The sequence below is a fragment of the Polypterus senegalus genome, chromosome 10 (assembly GCF_016835505.1).
Source record: "Polypterus senegalus isolate Bchr_013 chromosome 10, ASM1683550v1, whole genome shotgun sequence".
NCBI lineage: Eukaryota > Metazoa > Chordata > Cladistia > Polypteriformes > Polypteridae > Polypterus > Polypterus senegalus.
The window spans coordinates 134,820,095-134,841,688 of NC_053163.1; the positions used below are offsets into that span (position 1 = coordinate 134,820,095).

At 40.2% G+C, this 21,594-nt stretch overlaps 1 protein-coding gene across 1 annotated transcript in view; it reads left to right on the forward strand.

Moving 5' to 3' along the window:
- fbn2b (fibrillin 2b) overlaps nucleotides 1-21,594 on the forward strand; it is a 46,318-nt gene that overhangs the window by 15,612 nt on the left and 9,112 nt on the right. The window contains exons 7-45 of the mRNA XM_039766780.1: nucleotides 176-373; nucleotides 776-901; nucleotides 2,824-2,949; nucleotides 3,594-3,746; nucleotides 3,823-3,990; nucleotides 4,074-4,211; nucleotides 4,463-4,582; nucleotides 5,117-5,242; nucleotides 5,626-5,748; nucleotides 7,651-7,926; nucleotides 8,023-8,076; nucleotides 8,165-8,290; nucleotides 8,385-8,510; nucleotides 8,594-8,713; nucleotides 8,804-8,941; nucleotides 9,571-9,621; nucleotides 9,725-9,850; nucleotides 9,933-10,160; nucleotides 10,254-10,379; nucleotides 10,461-10,589; nucleotides 10,679-10,804; nucleotides 10,892-11,017; nucleotides 11,101-11,223; nucleotides 11,300-11,425; nucleotides 11,509-11,634; nucleotides 12,081-12,203; nucleotides 12,288-12,410; nucleotides 12,501-12,626; nucleotides 12,759-12,881; nucleotides 16,088-16,210; nucleotides 16,366-16,527; nucleotides 16,868-16,936; nucleotides 17,344-17,469; nucleotides 17,558-17,683; nucleotides 17,772-17,921; nucleotides 18,301-18,372; nucleotides 18,450-18,575; nucleotides 18,815-18,940; nucleotides 19,031-19,156. Of these exons, the coding sequence (XP_039622714.1) occupies nucleotides 176-373; nucleotides 776-901; nucleotides 2,824-2,949; nucleotides 3,594-3,746; nucleotides 3,823-3,990; nucleotides 4,074-4,211; nucleotides 4,463-4,582; nucleotides 5,117-5,242; nucleotides 5,626-5,748; nucleotides 7,651-7,926; nucleotides 8,023-8,076; nucleotides 8,165-8,290; nucleotides 8,385-8,510; nucleotides 8,594-8,713; nucleotides 8,804-8,941; nucleotides 9,571-9,621; nucleotides 9,725-9,850; nucleotides 9,933-10,160; nucleotides 10,254-10,379; nucleotides 10,461-10,589; nucleotides 10,679-10,804; nucleotides 10,892-11,017; nucleotides 11,101-11,223; nucleotides 11,300-11,425; nucleotides 11,509-11,634; nucleotides 12,081-12,203; nucleotides 12,288-12,410; nucleotides 12,501-12,626; nucleotides 12,759-12,881; nucleotides 16,088-16,210; nucleotides 16,366-16,527; nucleotides 16,868-16,936; nucleotides 17,344-17,469; nucleotides 17,558-17,683; nucleotides 17,772-17,921; nucleotides 18,301-18,372; nucleotides 18,450-18,575; nucleotides 18,815-18,940; nucleotides 19,031-19,156 (5,106 nt within the window). The remainder of the gene's footprint in view (nucleotides 1-175; nucleotides 374-775; nucleotides 902-2,823; nucleotides 2,950-3,593; nucleotides 3,747-3,822; nucleotides 3,991-4,073; nucleotides 4,212-4,462; nucleotides 4,583-5,116; nucleotides 5,243-5,625; nucleotides 5,749-7,650; nucleotides 7,927-8,022; nucleotides 8,077-8,164; nucleotides 8,291-8,384; nucleotides 8,511-8,593; nucleotides 8,714-8,803; nucleotides 8,942-9,570; nucleotides 9,622-9,724; nucleotides 9,851-9,932; nucleotides 10,161-10,253; nucleotides 10,380-10,460; nucleotides 10,590-10,678; nucleotides 10,805-10,891; nucleotides 11,018-11,100; nucleotides 11,224-11,299; nucleotides 11,426-11,508; nucleotides 11,635-12,080; nucleotides 12,204-12,287; nucleotides 12,411-12,500; nucleotides 12,627-12,758; nucleotides 12,882-16,087; nucleotides 16,211-16,365; nucleotides 16,528-16,867; nucleotides 16,937-17,343; nucleotides 17,470-17,557; nucleotides 17,684-17,771; nucleotides 17,922-18,300; nucleotides 18,373-18,449; nucleotides 18,576-18,814; nucleotides 18,941-19,030; nucleotides 19,157-21,594) is intronic.

A 21,594-nucleotide genomic window follows, 5' to 3' on the forward strand; every position in this document is an offset into this window, starting at 1 on the left:
AAATCACCTTTCTCTTTACCCTGATTCCTTTGTGCATCAGAGTTACCTTCCATTTTAGTCTCTGACTTACCTGACGCAATATCTAACCACCCTCCTCTAGGGTTCTCTTGTCACTATGTATTTATCTTGGTGAATGCGGTCTTGTGGGTTAGTCATCTCTCTGTTTATGCCTCAGATTACCGCACTGGACCATGCTTCACACAAGTCAACAATCAAATGTGCCAAGGGCAGATCAGTGGAATTGTCTGTACCAAGACCTTGTGCTGCGCCACTATTGGACGTGCTTGGGGTCACCCTTGTGAAATGTGCCCAGCTCAACCACACCCGTGCCGCAGAGGCTTCATCCCCAACATCCGTACAGGGGCCTGTCAAGGTAAGGTTGTTCTCTGGTTCTGTGGTGCCTTATTTGTAAGTGTGAAAGCAGCACCATGTCCATACAGCTCCATGCCAGGCACACATCAGTTCAGAGAGCTGCATTTGTATTGTTTGGTGTGCTGAAATAATGAGGTCTTGTTCAGTGGCAGCTGTATTGCATTTTGGACATTTTATACACCTTGTTAAAAGAGTTGTGGAGGACAATGGAATCCATTCATTAGCTGGGTGGTGTGCACTGAGATCATATTTGGGGCTGGCAATGATGTCATGCCATTCGTACTTCCTTAAAAGGGGTGGCTCAAGGGTCTCAGTGACGGTAGAACTTGAAATAATGATTTCTTCAGCCCGTATACCCAGTCAACTACTCTGACCTTCCTCTCTCAATTTTCTGCTGTTTCAGATGTGGACGAGTGCCAGGCAATACCAGGGTTATGCCAGGGAGGAAACTGCATCAACACAGTAGGTTCTTATGAATGCAAGTGCCCAGCAGGGCACCGGCAGAGCGAGACCAACCAAAAGTGTGAGGGTAAGTTTAACCACCTATGTATTCTGTCTTTGAAGTACAGTTGAATTTAAGTTGTCTTGATTTACTATAAATCCATAGAGTAGGTCATTCAGTGTACCTAGCACATAATGCTGACCATAGACTTGAGTCTTATTAGTTTTCTGTATTCTAAGACTACCCATGACCCTCTTCTTGTACAGTGATCCCAGACTGCCCAATTGTTTCTTCTACCTCCTTATTCTCAGACTGTCCCGTGCTTTCACCTTCTTTTAGGTGCCTAGTTTTCAGTAACCTTACTGTTCTCTCTGGGAACTCTAGAATTCTTCAAAGATATTGCCCTTTGTCCGTCCTTTCTGATATTTGCCTTGACTAGATTTCCACATCAGTTCTGCCCTCATTCTGCAAAACCTTTGTCCAGCCACTTCACATAACAATTTGAATGCCAGGTCTCACCTCTGCCCTTCCTGAAACCCATACCATTATGTTTATACTACATTATATAAAGTCATGCATAGTGTTAAGTTTAACTTGCTCTGGCCTGTATCTCTGAGGTCACCTTTTATGACCTATAGTTATAGGGCACTTCTGTGCTTGTAAGTTGACTAAGCACAGTGCCCAGCAACAGATTAGCCTGTAATTACAAGAAGGCAGAACAAAGGATTATTATTAAAAGCGTCAGTCTTTGAATGTGTCCAGGAATGGGTCTGGCTATGAAGCATTAATTACAGAATACAAGGTGCTGGGCTGGTGCCCTATGGCAGTCAGCTGTGAGTCAGGAAGTGGGCGTGTGAGTGGTAAAGCACGAGGATTGTAATAACCACGCCCCCCCTTGGGAGTGATCATCAGAAAACAGCTTTTAGCTAACTGTCTGGACCCATGCATCTGTCAAGGTGTGTGGGAACAATCAGTGTTAGTTCTTATTAGCTTTTTCTTGAAAGGCATCATTGTTTTTTTTTTTTTTTTTACAAGAGCGTATTGCCAACTACAGAAAGTAGTTGATGCAGCTCTGAAGAAAGTGCTATAAGACTATTCTGTAGAAGGATGAGGAAGAGGTTGGGAGCATGCGCTGATTACAGCATGTTGCCGCACCCACCACATAGAAAACTACTATATGCGATCCGAGTGCAGCTGTGCAATGGGTGACACCTCAGCACCATACTGAACAGTGTGAGGTTTTTTACAGTGGCTGGAGTGCCAATACTGACTATAGTTAATAGTGCAATATGACTTTCCAGCATTAATGGGTTGGCATTTTGTATACTGTTGTTAACTGACAGCACCAGTGGATGACATTCATGGTTATATTAGATTCCAGGATGGCTGAAAGGATTGTAAGAATGTGTTACTGACTAAAAGAAGAGAATGATCAATATTGTAGAAGTACTAACTAGCAGTTGGGGGCATTCTGTTGAATGTTAATAATAGCCACTTGTAGTGATGACATTTAAGGTTATATTACACTCTTCTATGGGGGAATGGGTTGGAGTAGTAAGGGCTTGGCAGTTTCTATTATAAAATTGCAATGTAGCAAACACAATAGGGCAGACTTGTATACCAACAATAGTGAAGGAAATTGAGTCACCATAAGGTACCCACAATAGAGGTCTGTAGGGTAAGGTTATGAAACTATGCAATTAGAGGCAATGACTCTTAGGATTGCATAACCAGAAGAAAAAAAAAAGCTAAGGTATCCATATGATACAGACCTCTCGGGACGTTAGTCTGTCTAGCAGGAGAGAGTGGCTTGTACAATAATACTTTTGACCAGAGGGCAGATTAAACTGACCAGCCAGGCTATTGTCTGAAGGGTGAAGTTATAGATCAGCAGAAAGAAGTGGTCTATAGTATGGCATGTCACCAATGGAATGAAGTTAGCATGAAGTGGACTTGATGGTTCAAGACTTGAATGTCCAGTTGTTTAGAATGATGTCACTCTTTTCCAGACATCGACGAATGCAGTACCATCTCAGGCGTGTGTGATGGGGGAGAGTGTACCAACACAGTTGGTAGCTACGTGTGCACGTGCCCACGTGGGTATGTTACAAGCCCAGATGGATCTCGTTGTGTTGGTAAGCTTTTGATGGACTTATACTGGGATTCTGTGATGGGTTCTGCATGCTCATCTAGTACTGGGTGAGATGCAGCCTGCCTGCCTGCCTGCTTGTCTACGGGCTGAAATGAAGCAGGCCTTAGCTGGCGGGTGCCGTCTGGCTCAGGGCAGCACAAAGGCGCACTTTATGTCCCGCGGCAGCGGATGCTCGTCTAGGACGCTGCCTGAAGTCAATACCTCATGTAACAGATATTTTCAGTCTGTGTGCTCTCTGCCAGACGCCAGGATGCACGTGGTGTTTGTGCAAGGGGCCTGCTTGGCTAACCTTAGTGTCACATCTGCCTGCCTTTCTCATTGCAGTGTCAGATCATGAGGTCATAGTTCATTTTGTAACATTTCAGTTTTGCTTCCATGTTGTTGGTTCTTTTGCCTGTAAACAATGAAAAAATATATAATTCAATAAATCCAACAGAGGTGTCACCAGTGTGAGACTCTGTGTCTTACCTTTTATTAATGACTGGACTGATGGAAGGCAAAGCTTTATTCTGTTTCAGTGCCCTGATCCTATTGAAGGGGTAGCTCTGATTTATATGGAGCACTGACTATCCAGGATGAACCTAACAACTGTTCTCCTCAGTCTCCTAACAAATCTTTAATTTGCAGATCAGCGTCGGGGGTCATGTTATGCTGCTCTTGCTAATGGACGTTGTGCTGAAGAACTACGTGGCTCATTTACCAAGATGCAGTGCTGCTGTGAATCTGGTCGCTGCTGGGCTGCTGTCCATTTCCCGGAGATGTGTCCTGTGAGAGGCTCTGGTAGGTGTCTGGTCACCAGTTTATTCACTTGAAAAGTCTAAAGGCACTTCCTTATAGCCAAGCTTCTCTCTGCCAGATGAGTACCGGAGACTATGCATAGTTGGTGTTCCCCACAATGGAGGTGGTGGTGTTGGTGGTGGTGGAGGAAACGGTGGCTTTCCAGGCTCAAACAACATTGACTTTGGTAATGGGAATGGTGGACCTGGGAATGGAGGTGGCAATGGAATGGGGCCCAACAAGATAGGTAAGTACTTGATTTTACTTTTTCATGCTATCAAGTGCACCTTTTTCAAGTTCTGACAGCCATCTTAATGTTGTTCTGGACAGATACTTTGAACCAGACAACAGATTTCTGCAAGCACTTCACCAACCTCTGCTTGAATGGACGATGCATTCCAACACCATCCAGCTACCGTTGCGAGTGCAACATGGGCTTCCGACAGGATGTTCGTGGAGAATGTATTGGTATGTTCTCCTTAGACCATATCTCTGCTGACCTGTCTAATGCAAGTGAACACAGCTCCTTACACTCAAGTTACAACTTGTTTTCATGGCAATCCATTGTTCTTCCAGCTGAGTATGAATTTCACACCGGAAATCTTTGTTTATTTACCATATGAGCAGCATCTCATCTTTAGAACATTTTTGTGCAAAGAGCAGTATAGCAAATGCATGGTGGTAAGCTGACCAGGTCCCTCTCTTTTTCCTGTGTGCAGATGTTGATGAGTGTTCCAGTAGCCCTTGTGTTAACGGAGACTGCGTGAATAATCCAGGATCGTACTACTGCAAGTGCCATGAAGGATATCAGAGTACCCCGACAAAACAAGCTTGTATTGGTATGTCCTGTCAATGAGGCAGTCATAAACGGACTTCTTTTTTGTCTGAATACTCTTCCAGGTGTCCTGAATCTCAACTATAACTGAGGGGAACTTTTTTAGGCTTGTACCACTGCACACTGTCTGAAGGCCTTTATATCTTTATGTCTTTACATATATCTGAGGGCATTTACCATGCTACAATATATGCTTCACTCTAACAGAAAAATATTGCCTTTAATACCTTATAATGATCAAAGAGATTGGTCAAAATGTGAGTTGTTTTTTATTCCAAACATTTGTGTAAGTGCTTAACTATAACAAAGGGTATTTGCCAAGGTGGAGAAATATTTACCATGGAACTTTAATATTAAGGATTTTAAACATGTATGCTTTTCATCTTGAGCAGTAATTCTTATTACCTGGGGACCTTGTCTATGTACCTGAGTATCTACCTTTGAGTTTTCGGAGCCTGAGAAGGCGTCTTCTCAGCCATCACTCCTGTAGTTTACTACTACTGACGTTACCATCTGAGATTTTCCTCTGTCTTGGCAGATATTGATGAGTGCATCATGAATGGTATTATGTGTCGGAATGGGCGCTGTGTGAACACGGATGGAAGCTTTCAGTGCATCTGTAATGCTGGCTTTGAACTTACTCCTGATGGCAAGAACTGTGCAGGTGGGTCTTGGTGGATCAGGACTGACTGCTCATGCCCTCAGTCTGCTTCATGGCCTCTTAAGTTAATGTCACTAGCTTTGCCCAGCCTACCCTAAGTTTTCTTGTCCTATATCCATCTTTCCTGGTGCTTGAAGATTTTTTGGTAAAGGTCTTTTTATCACAACATTAAATGCAGGCCTTACAATGCAGTACAGTTCCAATTAATGAATTTATCTTTTACCCAGGTAGATTTGATTTCATTGTGCTTATGAACCATTTCTGGTGCTAGCTGCAATCCTAACTGACATTTAAAACCAGCCTCAAAGGGATCTCATAAATTAATTGTGGCAGGGTGGCCTTGCTTTCTTTTGTGTGTCAAGTAACTTGATAATTCTGCCTCACAGATTATGATGAGTGTGCCACCACAAATATGTGCCTGAATGGAATGTGCATCAATGAGGATGGCAGCTTCAAGTGCATCTGCAAACCAGGATTTTTCCTGGCTCCGAATGGGCGCTACTGTACAGGTATGAAGTGGGCAGGGTTTCAGGTATTTATAACAATAAAACAGAGCAGAGAAATATAGGTGAACAGAGTAAGCATGAAGGTGGTATCAAGGCCCTTGTATGTTTCTTAACTGTTATGGCTTTGCACTCTTTTTGCTTAAATGCTGCTTAAATGAACCCCTGGTGCTCAGGTTGGAGTTAAATCAGAGTGTTTTAGAATAATGCCAGTAAAATTTCTATTCTGGCTTGGGATCTAATTCTGAGAAAACAGTATCAGAATGATTTCTTAAGGGCTAAAGGCTTTATGCATCTGAATAAAACCAATGGACAAATAACTATGTGTTCAGCATTTGTGTCTTAGTAAAGCAGGTTTAAATGTAGAATATTAACACACTTGTCTTGTACTATGTCTCAGGTACATTCTAGCACCATTTTAGAACCATCTTATCTGACATTTTATGAATTAGTTTAGCAAATATATTAAAAATGCATCCACCAATATTACGCTATTTTAAAGGGAAAGTGGCCACCACATTAGGCTATAAGCAACCAGTTTAATCAACAACTCCCAATTAATGATACCAAAGTCAAGCTGCAGATCAAAAAGTACCTAATATAGTAGTGCCACCGAGAGCTATAGCATAGCTTCTACAATCATCCAGAATTCATCATCTGTGGGCATCTTGGTGATGGAAAATTAATATGACTATATTATATCTTACCACTGCTTGCTAGGACATTGCAGTGCTCTTTGTAAACAAGCACTACTATATTGGGAACTTTTTGATCTGCAGCTTGACTATGGTATCATTAATTGAGAGTTGTTGATTAAACTGGTTGCTTATATCCTAATTAAACCGAAATTGGCATTTAACTGATTTAGTGTTCATAACACAATGGAGCATTTGCTGGTATTGCCTCACAGCTAGAAGAGACTAGGTTTAGATCCCACTTAGTATTAGATTATTAGTGCAACTTCTCACTTTGTCTATGCACACTCTGCTTTTTCCCACACATCATAAAAATGTTCATTTGTGTTAGGTTTACTGGAGACCCTAAAATGACCTGGTATCAAATCCATTCCAGTCACTGCCAAAGTGGCTTATGCATGTCCAGTCATTGCCAAAGTGGCTTATGCATGTGTATGTGATTTTTCTGGCTTCCTTCCATATTTAAAAGATACATGTGTTAGGTAGTGGTAACACTAAATTGGTCTTCTTTAAGTGTGTTTTTGCATTTCCTGTATTACCATCAAGAATATGTTCCTGATTTACACCTATGCTGCTGGGATAGGCAGAAGCTCCAGCAAACCTGAAATGGAAGAATCAGGTTGAAAAATGGTTAATGATTTACTGCTTCTTGTCTATTTTTCCTACATATTGAAATGAAGTGTAGGTCCAGGAGCGTAAAATATTAACCACAGTTGTCTTCTGCTTATGGTGTTCTCCCAGGTGTGTTGCATAGTAAGACAACAATGGATACTGAAATATCAGCAATGTGAGCTGGGTTCACTGTCACTGATACTCCTAAAAAATGCGCCCCAACCCATACACGTTTGTCAAAGTCTGCCATGCTAGTCACAATTCTACATAAACTAAGATGTTTTCATCATTTTATAATATCCCTGAGAATAGTGAGATTTTTACATGAATTTTTTAACTAAGGAACCACAGTGGAATCAACTGTTTTCAATATGCTTTGCATTCCTCTTCTCATTTACACAAGTCCTTTCTCGTTGCTGGCCGCTGCCTAAGCCTTAAAGAGTGCTATGAACACTTGGACTTTGGAAATATTTAAAAGTTGGCTTAATTTTTACCGAAGGAGGTGATGAGTATGGAGTATATAGCCTGAAGTTAAATATAAATTAATATTAAAATATATATAATATATAAGCAACAACCCATTTCTGCATTTTGCTCCTAGATATTGATGAATGCCAGACCCCTGGAATCTGCATGAATGGTCGCTGCATCAATACAGAAGGGTCTTTCCGCTGCGAATGCCTACCTGGCTTGGCAATTGATGTGGACGGTCGTGTATGTGTGGACACACACATGCGCAGCACGTGCTACAGCAGCATAAAGAAAGGAATCTGCACACAGTCATCTCAGAGAGCCACCACAAAGTCAGAATGCTGTTGTGCTAACCCAGAGCATGCCTTTGGAGAGCCATGTCAGCCATGCCCAGCCAAGAACTCAGGTATAGCCTCCTTTTTTCTGTATCTCTCTATATCTCCCTCTCTATCATTCTTACACCTTTCTCACCTCAGTTGTCCTTTGATCTTTCACTTTGTAGCTGAATTTCAGGCCCTGTGCAGCAGTGGGATTGGCATCACTGTAGATGGAAGAGGTGAGGAGCTTCATTTCCAGGGCTGACTCTCGTGCCTAAGAGTTTGAGACAGCTCTGGTGCATTTCTTAACAACCCCTCTGTCTGCAGACATTAATGAATGCGCTCTCATCCCTGACATCTGTCAGTATGGCACATGTGAGAACCTGTTGGGCAGCTACCGTTGCATCTGCAATATTGGATATGAGTCAGATCCCAGCGGCAAGGTCTGCATAGGTAGGTATCATACTCTTGCCTCCCATGCTTGTTCTGAAACCCTAGCCTTACCACACTTTCAGTGTTTCTGAACATAGTCTGGTCCTTCTTGCAGATGTGGATGAGTGCAATGTGAACCGGCTGCTTTGTGATAATGGGTTGTGCCGAAACACCCCTGGAAGTTACACCTGCACCTGTCCAAAGGGTTTCGTATTCAAGTCGGATTCTGAGACCTGCGAAGGTGTGTTCCATCCAGTATATCATGTACCAGTACAGCCTGGCTTTCACACCTTTGCTAAATTGCCTTATTTATTTGTCATTCAGATGTGAATGAGTGTGAGTCCAAACCCTGTGTGAACGGAATATGCCGTAACACAGCTGGCTCTTTCCACTGCGAGTGTTCCCACGGTAGTAAACTAGACTCCAGCAACACAGTTTGCGTGGGTAAGCCTTCAAGCATCTGCTGCTCCCACCTTGCTTTTGTATTTTTTTGTTCTGCCACTGATTTTGTGGCTGCCCTCAATCTCTCCACAGACAGCATGAAAGGAACCTGCTGGCTCAATATTCAAGATGGCCGCTGTGAAGTAAACATTAACGGTGCAACCCTCAAGTCAGAGTGCTGCTCCACTCTAGGTGCAGCTTGGGGCAGCCCATGTGAGCGCTGTGAAATTGGTGAGTTATGACTAATAGACGGAGATAACTGAGGGAGGAGGATCAAGTCATAGTAAGGAATTGTGTTAAGGTCAACTGATGAAGGATGCTACAGGAATATATTAATAAATGATTCACATTTTGTGGTATGCCTTGGTTTGAGGCAAGTGGAACCAATTTGTGAGGAAGACCATGAAAGGTCTCCAAATTAAAGAATATCTGTGGTCAAGGTGGTTTGTGAAATATGGCTATAGAATGAATGGGTGGCATAGCAAAAAGGGACTTGAGAATTTGGGTGAGGTTTTGCTTTCCTTTCTTCCCTGGCCACTTGACCATGGCATATTTGTGAAATTGTACACTGATTTTTTCCATTAAAAATAATAGCAATACAAAACTAGTAAAATTAATATGTTATAATATAATTATATAAACTTATAATTTAGTTATATGTGATTTACCTTCACTTCTATTAGAAGTTTTTCTATTTTGCTTTTTATTTACTTTTACTATTTGTAAAGGATTTTGAGTTACACTCATTATATGAAAATATGGTTGTCAAAACCAGATTGGATTCTTCAGTGGTGCCAGGTGCTCTCTCAGCATTTAATTGGTTTAACATTCCTAAACTTGCACATTTTCTTTCTTTTCAGATACTGCCTGCTCCAGAGGCTTTGCTCGTACGAAAGGAGTCCAGTGTGAAGGTATGAAGAGCTGCAAATTTTGTGGTGGTTGGCATTACATTGGTTTCTGAACACAGTTTTCATCAGTTCTTCTGTTACATGTCCCTCACCTCCTTGTGCCTAGATGTGAACGAGTGTGATGTGTTCCCTGGAATCTGCACCAATGGGCAATGTGTAAATACTCAGGGCTCCTTCCGGTGTGAATGCTCACCAGGGCTCACCTTGGATGGCACTGGCAGGACTTGCATGGGTAAGGAATAAATGGGTGTTTTAAAAACCTCAGTACCACATATTACTTGATAGGTGCCTGGTTGACCTGTGACCTTTTACAGATGTACGCCTGGAACACTGTTACTTGAAATGGGAGGAAGATGAATGTGGTGAGCCACTCCCAGGAAAATTCCGCGTTGATGCATGCTGCTGCTCAGTTGGTGCTGCATGGGGTTTCGACTGTGAAGAGTGTCCAAAACCAGGAACCAAGGAGTATGAGGCCATCTGCCCCCGAGGGCCAGGTTTTGCCATCCGTGGTGAAGTCCTAACTGGAAGACCCTTCTACAAAGGTACTAAAGTGGTGGATTTGGGGGTCTAGGGATGTGTTTGTGTATAAATGATTTCATGTGTTTTTAAACTGCTAACCTGTGTTCGTATCCTAGATGTAAATGAATGCAAAGTGTTCCCCAGCCTCTGCTCCCATGGAACTTGTCGCAACACTATTGGGAGTTTTAGATGCCGTTGTAACAGTGGCTTTGCCCTCAATGCAGAGGAGAGAAACTGCACAGGTAGGCACTTTACTGAATGGGTCATGTGCAGGGACATGGCCATACAACCGTTTTCCCTACTAACTGTGCTTCTCTCTTCAGATATTGATGAGTGCCGTATCTCCCCTGACCTGTGTGGTCATGGCAGCTGTGTGAACACACCAGGAAGCTTTGACTGTGAATGTTTTGAAGGCTATGAGAGTGGATTCATGATGATGAAGAACTGCATGGGTGAGACACCTTACATTAAAGGTTTTTGACCTTGTGACCCACCAAGGATAGACATCCAAGTTCTTCAATGTGTTGTTCCTTATTTTTAGACATCGATGAGTGTGAGAGGGATCCTTTACTGTGCCGTGGTGGTACTTGCATCAACACTGATGGGAGCTTTGAGTGCATCTGCCCTCCTGGCCATGAGCTTAGTTCTGATGGGGTGTCCTGTGTTGGTAAGCTGATGGCTTTTCCTTGTGTTTGGGTGTTTCCAGTTGCACCCTGTCTCTGCCTAGTTACATAACATGCTTTTATCCTAACAGATGTTAATGAATGTGAGCTCAGCGAGAACCTATGCAGAAATGGACGTTGTGTGAACATGGCTGGCACTTACCAGTGCTCTTGCAACCCTGGTTATCAGGGCACTCCTGACAGGCAAGGATGTGTTGGTAAGTGTCATTAATAGCTTTGTACCCATTTTGTTTGTGCCTGTGGTGACAATATCTCATTCTCCTTGCTTTTTTTTTTTCAGATATTGATGAATGCACAATCATGAATGGAGGATGTGATTCTCATTGTACCAACTCGGAGGGCAGTTATGAGTGCAGCTGTCGTGAGGGTTATGCCCTGATGCCTGATAAGAGAACCTGTGCAGGTGCAATATTTTCTGATTGTGTATAGATGTTGCCATTCTGTTGTGCTTGGAAACTCATTCATATGATATACTGCAGATATCGATGAGTGTGAAGATACCCCAGATATCTGTGATGGAGGCCAATGCACCAACATCCCTGGGGAGTACCGCTGCCTCTGCTACGATGGCTTCATGGCCTCCATGGATATGAAAACCTGCATTGGTAAGCAAATATCGCAGCACTTCTTAAAATTACTTCAGAACCTATGACCACTCTGATGCAATACTCTTGTTTCACTTTTCCAGATGTCAATGAATGTGACCTGAACCCCAACATCTGTCTACATGGGAGCTGTGAGAATACCAAGGGATCATTTATTTGTCATTGTCAACTGGGTTATTTTGTGAAGAAAGGAAGCACAGGGTGCACTGGTAAGACAGCATATTAGAAAATCCTTTGGGGTCAGAGTTTTTAAGTTATGGAATGTAGATGTACTGCTTCCTTAACACTACCTTTGATGCAATGGTCAGAGATGAAATCCATAGGCTATGTGTTAGATTATTGTTGGTGATCTTAGAGTTGGGTGATCTGGCTTTTAAATACCACACAAATCATATTTACAGGTAAGGGTTTGTTAGCCTCTTCCCATCTCAGAGTCAGAGTTGATAGCTAAAATGTTGTTGTAGCAGAGGGTTTGTAAATTATATTAGTTACTGGACTCTTAAGGGTTAGAGATTTAAGGTTCAAAAAATATAATCAAAATTCTGTCATGTTAAATAGGAAAGTTTCATGCTGTATAAATATACTACCAGTAAGAAGCTGGTCAATAGGACCGAGTTTGTCTCAGTTACTCAGCTCATTGTTTTTTTTATTTCAGATATTGATGAGTGTGAAATTGGAGCACACAATTGTGACATGCATGCAGCTTGTGTGAATGTTCCAGGGAGCTTCAAGTGTCGCTGTCGTGATGGATGGATAGGGAATGGGCTGAAGTGTACAGGTGAGTTAAACGCTCTTACCATGTAGAAATGATTGTTCTGAGATTACAGATTGTGCAGTCTTATTGTTACGGGTTTATTTCCAGACTTGGATGAGTGTGCCACAGAGGACCACAACTGTAACCTTAATGCCAACTGCGTCAACACACCAGGCTCTTACCGCTGTGCGTGCAAAGATGGCTTTAGTGGAGATGGTTTCTCCTGCTCAGGTAGGGGGTGTTAAGTGGTATATGATGTTAGTGGAGCTAGATGAGGCCTCCCATTTTCATCTTACTTTGTTAACTGCACTTGTTTTGCAGATGTTGATGAATGTGCGGACAATGTAAACCTTTGTGAGAATGGGCAGTGCCTAAATGCTCCAGGAGGCTACCGCTGTGAATGTGAGATGGGTTTTACCCCTACTGAGGACAGCAAAGCATGTCAGGGTATGTCTTGGCTCACTTAAATACTTTGGTTCTACAAACAAAAGCTTTTGGAACTGGTTTGGGTAGTGGTAATCCTAGGTTTTAAAATGGGGTCCCCAAGGCGGTCGTTCATACTGTAATTTCTCTTTGCAGACATTGACGAATGCACCTTCCAGAATATCTGTGTCTTTGGAACTTGCCAGAACCTGCCTGGTATGTTCCGATGCATTTGCGATGATGGATATGAGTTGGACCGTGGTGGTGGCAACTGCACAGGTAAATCTGCGTGCCATTCATATGCATAGACTGATGATAGTCTGTCTCTGCTGGCACAGAGCAAAAAGTTCTTAGCTCAGAGAGCATCTCCCCTGCACAATAAAACCATTTTTTCATGAAGTTTGTTAGCCAGATCAGGGAAGGAATAGGAGATTTTATACTGGCAAAATGATATCACACATACACCCTACAATGAGTCAAACAGTTTCATTTATCACTGAGTACTTAAAGCAGTAAAATAAATTAAGAGAAATAACAAAAATAAAGTTAATTCCTTCTCTTTTCTTATTCTGTTACCAAAATGTTAAAGATGATCATGTTAATTCAAGTGATGTTACTGTTTGATGTGGAGCTAACTAAGAAACAATAACTGCCCATGTCTGCAGAATACCAAAGGCTTAATAAGCAACCATTTAATAATAATGAAAATAAAAAAATTTAATTGTAATAATAACCATTTAAATACAAATAAAAAAAGGTTTTAGTTTTAAGATCAGACTACCCTGAGCCAATTATCTATTTACAAAAAGTTTCTAGCACTGTGGCATAATGACTAAACTAATAGTAACTTACTTTATACTTTATGAAAGATTGTGAGTTACAGTATGTGGTACGTAGAACAGTTTAGACTCAGTATTCAAACTAATAATTTTTATTAGAGATTACAATGGTTAAAAAATTTCACTTCAGCACCTTTAATTGCTGTGGCTCAGCATCTTGTGAAAGCAAATGAACACCACTATCACTTCCACAAGATGACTCAAGGATTCAGTAGAACATAACCTATACTTCTTCTCAGTCAGAAAACTTTGCCCTTTACTTCCAACAGAGCTCTGAAATACAAAGTAGAATACAATTTCAGCAGATCAAGTTCTTTATTAGTCAAAACAAAAAGCTGAAGGCGTGTTGTGTCTTTTAAAAGAATTCTAGCTCTCCTGTAATAGTGTTCCTACAACACAATACAACACAAACCAAAAACAAATAAAAAGTATACAGTAGTTAGCATGCAGCATATACAGTATATATAATTATAAATAATATATACAGTATACATTTGCAACTATTATATCTAGTGCTGCATACAATAGAGTCTGACTGTAACCAAGTATTGTATTCATCAACTTCATAGAATAAACACATAAAGGGGTAAACAAAGGAAATCTATATTTATCTTTACATCTTCTGTCAAACTGGTACCTCCCCATGTAAAATAAGCCAGGTTGCCCACTTTAAAAACAATACGATGGCCACTCAAAAAAAAAATCTGCACACTTACTATTGTGAAAACAATGCATTATGTTTGCACCAGTTTTGCAATGGTGGGTATACAGTTATGTTGCTAATATTAAAGTAGCAAGTGATGAGAAAAGTATTCCCTGCTAATGCTAGTTATGAGCTACATGTTAGATGCCCTTATGGACAGGATATTGCATTTCAAAGGTGCTAGTCAGCAAGGGACTCTACTTTGCTTGTTGTGGAAGATTTTCCTTTTCTCTTAAATCTTTATTTATAATTATTTGATTTCAAATTTAAAAGACAAACACTGAAAATATTTAATTTATATCATTTTTCTTGAAAAATATAAATAGAATAAATAATGAAGAAAATTCAAACATTAAAAAAAAATATCCAACCCATCTCAATCTACAATAATGTTCAGATCCCTGCCAATCTGTCTTCCTCATTTTGTCTCACACTGACCTCAAAGCCTGTGGAATAATTTGACTTCATTCTGCATCACAATGACTGTACAAACTATCCAATATTCTTCTGCTTCCAGATAATAGCAACTACAGTGCTTGTCAGTCCAGTAAACACAAACACATCATAGATACTGCACAGTATTTCAGTTAATTTGCCTTAACCCAGCTCACTGTAACTACATTTCCTGTCTGCCCTTATATCTTGTGTTACCTGCCCACCAGACTAAAGGGACCACACTGCCTTTCTGCTGAAGACTGAGAGTGTCTGCAAATGCAATGTACACCCTAAACTAAGTATAAAGCTTTACAGTGTTTATCCACTATCAGATAACTATAACCTAAAAGTCTATCTACTTTGTCTAGTTTTCAAAGTGACCTAGTTTCAGCTAGCAGACTTGGTTGACAGTATATTCCTCCTTTCATACTCCTCCATATTTGTTTCTGGTAATGTCATTGTGGCTGTCTTCTGTGTATGGAAGGATGATGGATGTGTCCATATGTCACCCTTTGCAACCTAGTATACATTTATTTGGAAAGATATACTGCCTCATTTTAGAACATTAGAACAATCTAGATGAGAACAGGCCATTCAGCCCAACAAAGCTTGCCAGTCCTATCCACTTATTTCTGCCAAAAAAACATCAAGTCGAGTATTGAAAGAACCTTAACATCTTACTGTCTACCACACTACTTGGTAGCTTATTCCAGGTGTCTATTGTTCTTTGTATAAAGAAAAACTTCTTAATGTTTGTGTGACATTTATCCTTAACAAGTTTCCAACTGTGTCCCAGTGTTCTTTATGAACTAATTTTAAAGACACCGTCTTGATCCACTGTAATTTTAAACACTTCAGTCATGTCTCCTATTAATCTCCTTTTGATTAAACTGTATAGGCTCAGTTCTTTTAATATTTCCTCATAATTTAACCCCTGTAGCCCTGGAATCAGCCTAGTTGCTCTTCTCTGGACCTTTTCTAGTGCTGCTATGTCCTTTTTGTAGCCTGGAGACCAAAACTGCACACAGTACTCCAGATGAGGCCTCACCAGTGTGTTATAAAGCTTAAGCAGAACCTCCTTGGACTTGTACTCCACACATCGTGCTATATAACTTGACATTATGTTAGCCTTCTTAATGGCTTCTGAACACTGTCTGGAAGTCAATAGCTTAGAGTCCACTATGACTCCTAAATCCTTCTCATAAGGTGTACTCTCGATTTTCCGACCGGACATTGTGTATTCAAACTTAATATTTTTACTTCCTCTGTGTAATTCTTTACATTTACTGACATTAAATTTCATCTGCCACAAATCCGCCCAAGCCTGTATGCTGTCCAGGTCCTTCTGTAATGATATAATAGATTCCAAATTATCTGCTAATCCACCTATCTTGGTATCATCTGCAAACTTAACCAGCTTGTTACTTATATTTCTATCTAAATCATTTATATATGTTAAAAACTAATTCATGTACATCTACTGATGCATTTTCTCTACTTCTTTTTAGATGTCAATGAATGTGCTGATCCTGTGAACTGCATCAATGGCCTGTGTGTTAATACTCCTGGAAGCTACCTTTGCAACTGTCCTCCTGACTTTGAGCTTAACCCAACTGGGGTTGGCTGTGTTGGTAAGACTTAATGTGCTGATTATTATTTTTGAACAGTCTAACCTTATTAGATATTTCAAACTCTGAACCTGATGTAGTTAATGATAACACCATTATAAAGTCCATGTCTGCTATAACCTCATCCATTTTCTCGTCTTTTTTTATTCACTTAACAGATACACGTGTTGGGAACTGCTTCCTGTCCACCCTAGACAGAGGAGATGGTGGTATTTCTTGCAGTGCTGAGATTGGTGTTGGTGTCACTCGGGCCTCATGCTGCTGTTCCCGTGGTGGTGCCTGGGGCAACCCCTGTGAATTATGCCCTCCTGTAAACTCAAGTATGTAGCACTGCTAAAGGAGAGTTCATGTGGACAGTTTGTTGACTAGTGCGTGAATGCAAAGGATTATAAATGGTTTGGGAAGGATGAGAAAAGATAATTGTACCATATAGCCCTCTTTGTTGAGGAAAGTAAATTGACCAAGTCCTGAACGCCATGTGTGGGGAGGAAGAGTACAGTCAGAAACAGACAAGATAGGTACATAATGAACAGCATAAGAAAGTTATATGTGTGACTAGTAAGTGAATCATGTAAAGGAATGCAGGCATCTCTCTCACCAGTACATGGACATTTTATTCACATCAGTTGAACCATGAATTGTGTGATCTCTTTTCTACAGCGGAATACAAGACTTTGTGTCCTGGAGGAGAAGGGTTCCGTCCAAACCCAATTACTGTCATTTTGGAGGGTAAGTGTGCAGCCTGGGCTTTTACTATGTAGGAAACACTTGGCACTTGCACTTGAGCTTAGACGCAAAAAGGACCCATTCTGGACAAGGAAGCATAAGGCGGCAAAATATGTCCATGTTAATGGCATCCAATAGATGATACTAAGCAAAATACCACATTTGTGTAAAGGTCTTGTCCACTGCTAATAAATGACCAACAAGGGAAACCCCCCTGCTTCTTACTACATTAAATTCTACAATAGAAATATAATGTAACACTGTTATACAGGTGGGAGAGGTTGGAATGGAAAGCTCACAAATTCTTGCAACTGGAATTATAACATGTATGCTGTCATCCTGAATGCAATCAACAGGTCAGTAACTTCATAGGACATCCATCTTACTTCAGTTAACTTATTTTGTTTTAGACATCGATGAATGCCAAGAACTGCCTGGCTTGTGCCAGGGAGGAAATTGTTTTAACACTTTTGGAAGTTTCCAGTGCGAGTGTCCATTAGGTTACTACCTCAATGAAGATACACGAATCTGTGAAGGTGAGGAGATAGTCAAAGGACTAAGGTCACTGGGAAAAGGGAAGTGTGGTGGAAAAAAGTAATCACTCTGAACTTTATACATTTTTAGATATTGATGAGTGCACCGCCCATATTGGAATCTGTGGCCCTGGAACCTGTTACAATACACTGGGCAATTACACTTGTGTCTGCCCTCCTGAGTACATGCAGGTCAATGGAGGCAACAACTGTATGGGTGAGTGAAGTCGCTGCAGGGCAAAGGGAATAGTCAATAAAACCATATTGTAATGTATTCTGACCAAGGTCTGCTTCTTTAATTTCAGACATGAGGAAAAGCTTGTGCTACCGCAACTTTAATGACACCTGTGAAAATGAGCTGTCTTTTAACATGACCAAGAAAATGTGCTGCTGCTCCTACAATGTGGGCAAGGCCTGGAACAAACCATGTGAGGCATGTCCTACTCCAGCCACACGTAAGTAGACATCTTAGATGTATTTGTTTGGTCACACATTGGTTTGAAATGTGTTTCTGTGCCTTGGACTCATGTTGTTATAACTGGTGATTGTCTAATGGGGCAACATGTCATTTCAATTGGTATTCCTATATTTGATTCACTTGTGCTGCTTTCTTCTTGGCTATGCAAGATGGAAAAATGATAATTCTGTAATCCAGTGATATATGAACTATGTGCATTTAGGAATACTACCTCCCCTGAGCCGGGCCCTGCTGAACTTAGCCCTAAAAAAATAAACCTACTCAATATCCAACTCCCATTACTCAGTCTCATCTTATCAGAGTGTCATAGCTTAAGGGACTTAATTTCTCAAGGCAGCTACTGTGTTGCTTTTCAGCGGAGTACCAGCTTCTATGTGGTAACCAAGCACCTGGATTCATCATTGACATTCACACAGGAAAACCAATAGGTAAGAGCTAATAACTATGGTCTGTGTGGTATGATTCTTCGGGCATGTGTCAAAGATGGCTTACCATTGTGCTGCAGATATCGATGAATGCCGTGAAATCCCTGGAATCTGTGCCAATGGCGTATGCATCAACCAAATTGGTAGTTTCCGCTGTGAATGTCCCATGGGCTTCAGCTACAATAACATATTGCTCATCTGTGAAGGTAAGATCAATTTTGACATTAGTAGCATTACTGGAATATTAATAAGTAAAAGATATGTACACTCCTGTCATATGTATGGAATTACTGTGTTCTCCAAAATGGCAAATGATGACTGCAAATATTGAGACCATTTTTGTCAGGTGGCTATTAATGTAAGTAAGTATATGATTATGCTCAAGGTATATTTACAACAGAACAACATCACATGAAATATAAGAAGGCTTTTGTTCACATTACAGACATTGATGAGTGCAATAATGGTGATATCCTCTGCCAGCGAAATGCCAACTGCATTAATATCCCTGGGAGCTACCGCTGTGAATGCTCTCCTGGTTTCAAGCTGTCCCCTACAGGAGCCTGTATAGGTGAGTTTTTATAAGGGTGGTTTTGCTTTTTATATTTTCCATACAAATGTAAAACTTAAATGGAAACTAAGTATTCTTCTCTTGCTGTAGATCGCAATGAATGCCAGGAAATTCCCAATGTCTGTAGCCATGGAGAGTGTATTGACACTCAAGGTAGCTACCGCTGCGCTTGCCACAATGGTTTCAAAGCTACTGCTGACTTAACCATGTGTATGGGTAAGTATACTGCCAAAAAAATGAAAAGTATAGTCCTGGAGTGAAAATTAGTCTGATATAAGCATCTATATAGGAGAGAAGCTCCAATCTAAATTTACAAGATTTTAGGAGTGTAAAGACCTTACTTTGTAAGCTGACTTGTTAATGTGGAAAGAATGTATAGAACTTTTTTACAGAAAGGTTGTAGTTAGTAGTTTTGGATCCTGAAGGGTGACATGTTATGGTTGAGGAATATTTATTATAATTTAAATGAACTGTGCTTAACATTTACACAACAAAAAGAGACAATTTGTACTAAATGGGCTGGTATTAGTCCCCAGTGTGAGCATTCATAAAATTTTAATGGCTAGAGAATATTTAATAGAATATCATACTAATAATTTATTACACACTATAAAATACTGAAAATATGATGCTACTGTCATCACTAACCATAGACCTCATATTTTAGACCTAAAATCATTATGACCAAGAAACTCAACTTACAACTGGCTCCTTAACCCATTAAAAAATTAAAATTCAGCCATATCACATGCACTTTAGAATGGGTCATCTACTTGAAGTTAAGCATGTTCAGGCCAGCACTTGAATGGGAGACCGCCTAGGAAAAGCTTGGGTTGCTGCTGGAAGAGGTGTTGGCGAGGGCAATGGGGCACTTACCCTGTGGTCTGAATGTGGATCTCAATGCCCCAGTGCAGTGATGGGTACACTGTGCTGTAAAAATGGCGTCTTCCTTCAGCTAAGATGAAAAACTGAGGTCCTGACTCTCTGTGCTCATAAACGATCCCTGTGCATCCTTCATAAAGATTAGGGTGTATCCCGATAATTAGGGTTAATTACCCACCATGGCTTAATCATTCTGGCCTGCCGCTCTCACCAATTCATCAACTAACTGCTAATGTGTGATGAGCGTACTGGTGCAAAAATACCTGCCATTGCATTATCTAGGTGGATGTTACTCATTAGTGGTGGCTGAAGTGGCTCCCCAATCACTGATTATTATTATTAAGATCTGCAAACAAATCAATATATTTTAAGAGGCCAATGTTTCCCTAAAGGTTTCTGTGGTAACCAGTGAAGACAATTTTGAGAGGACAATGTTGAATATGTCACATAAAAATTAACTGGAGACTAGAAGGGCATCAGAACTTATTACAAAATTTTTCAGTACTGAATATGCTAGATCACCTAAGGAGGCACTCTGTAGAAAAAAGGTGGCTGTGCAATTGTATTTTCATCTTTTGGCTGCAAGGGAAACAGAACAATGTATTTTTAAGTGATATCATTATTAATTGCACAGACAAGGCCAATTTGATTTTAGCTAAGCAAATATATAAATGGGAAGTTCACAATGAACTAATAAAGAATAATAATGTAGCCATAGTAATTATTAATATATTTAAGGAGCATTATAATTCCTTATATTCCTCTCAATATAAAGAAGACAAGGCTCAACCTAAGGATTTTTGTGATAAAATATAAATGCACAGTTTGATACTCTTGGTGCCGTAGAGCTTGATAATCCTCTGAGACTTTCAGAATTTCCATACATTCATTGCAGAATAGAAAAACTCCAGGACCAGATGGCTGTCCAGAAAAACTTTATACACTTTTTTTCAAGTCAGTTAGCCCCATATACATGTTTTTAGAAGCTACAGAAAATTAAATTCTAATCAAAACATTATGCCAAGCATCAATCCTGGCCTTTGCTAAGTATTAATAAAGATTTATTGCAGATACTAGTGAAAGCTTTAGGTAGAAATTGAGAAAGTTCTTTGATCTGTGATATCACAAGATCAACCCAGTTTTATTAAAGGCAGGCACTTAGCCTCCAATCTTCAGTGCTTGTTTGATGCAATATATCCACCTACAAAATGTAACTCTTCAGGGTTTTAACTGAACTTAAAGTTTAACTTAAACTGTTCTTTGATAGAGTCAAATAGAGTTTATGTTTACCATAATGCACACATTTGGAGTTGGCCTTCGATATATAGTATTTGTGTAGATTCAATTACTGTATGCAAATTGAAAAATCCAGCCTATATTAATAATACGAATTTAGAATTAGAACATGGTACAATTTAAAGGGAGTCCATTAGCACCAATGCTTTTTGCAATTGCTTTTGAACCATTAGTTATTTATCTCCAGAAGCAATCAGAGATAAAGGAGATCATTAGAGAAGGGCCTGAATAGAAATATCTCTACTGAAGATATGATACTTTATGACTCAGACCTACAGTAATTTCTACCATTAGTTTTAAATCTGCACTGAGAATTTCAAAACATCTCAGGGTTAAAATTTGATTTTAACAAAAGCCTGCTTTTTCAAGTGAATTCTTTAGCATATTGGCATATCAGACCAAGCTAAATTACTATATGTGAACAATATTAAAACAGGATAAAATCTGCAGGTATTCATTGCAAAGAAGTATAAAGA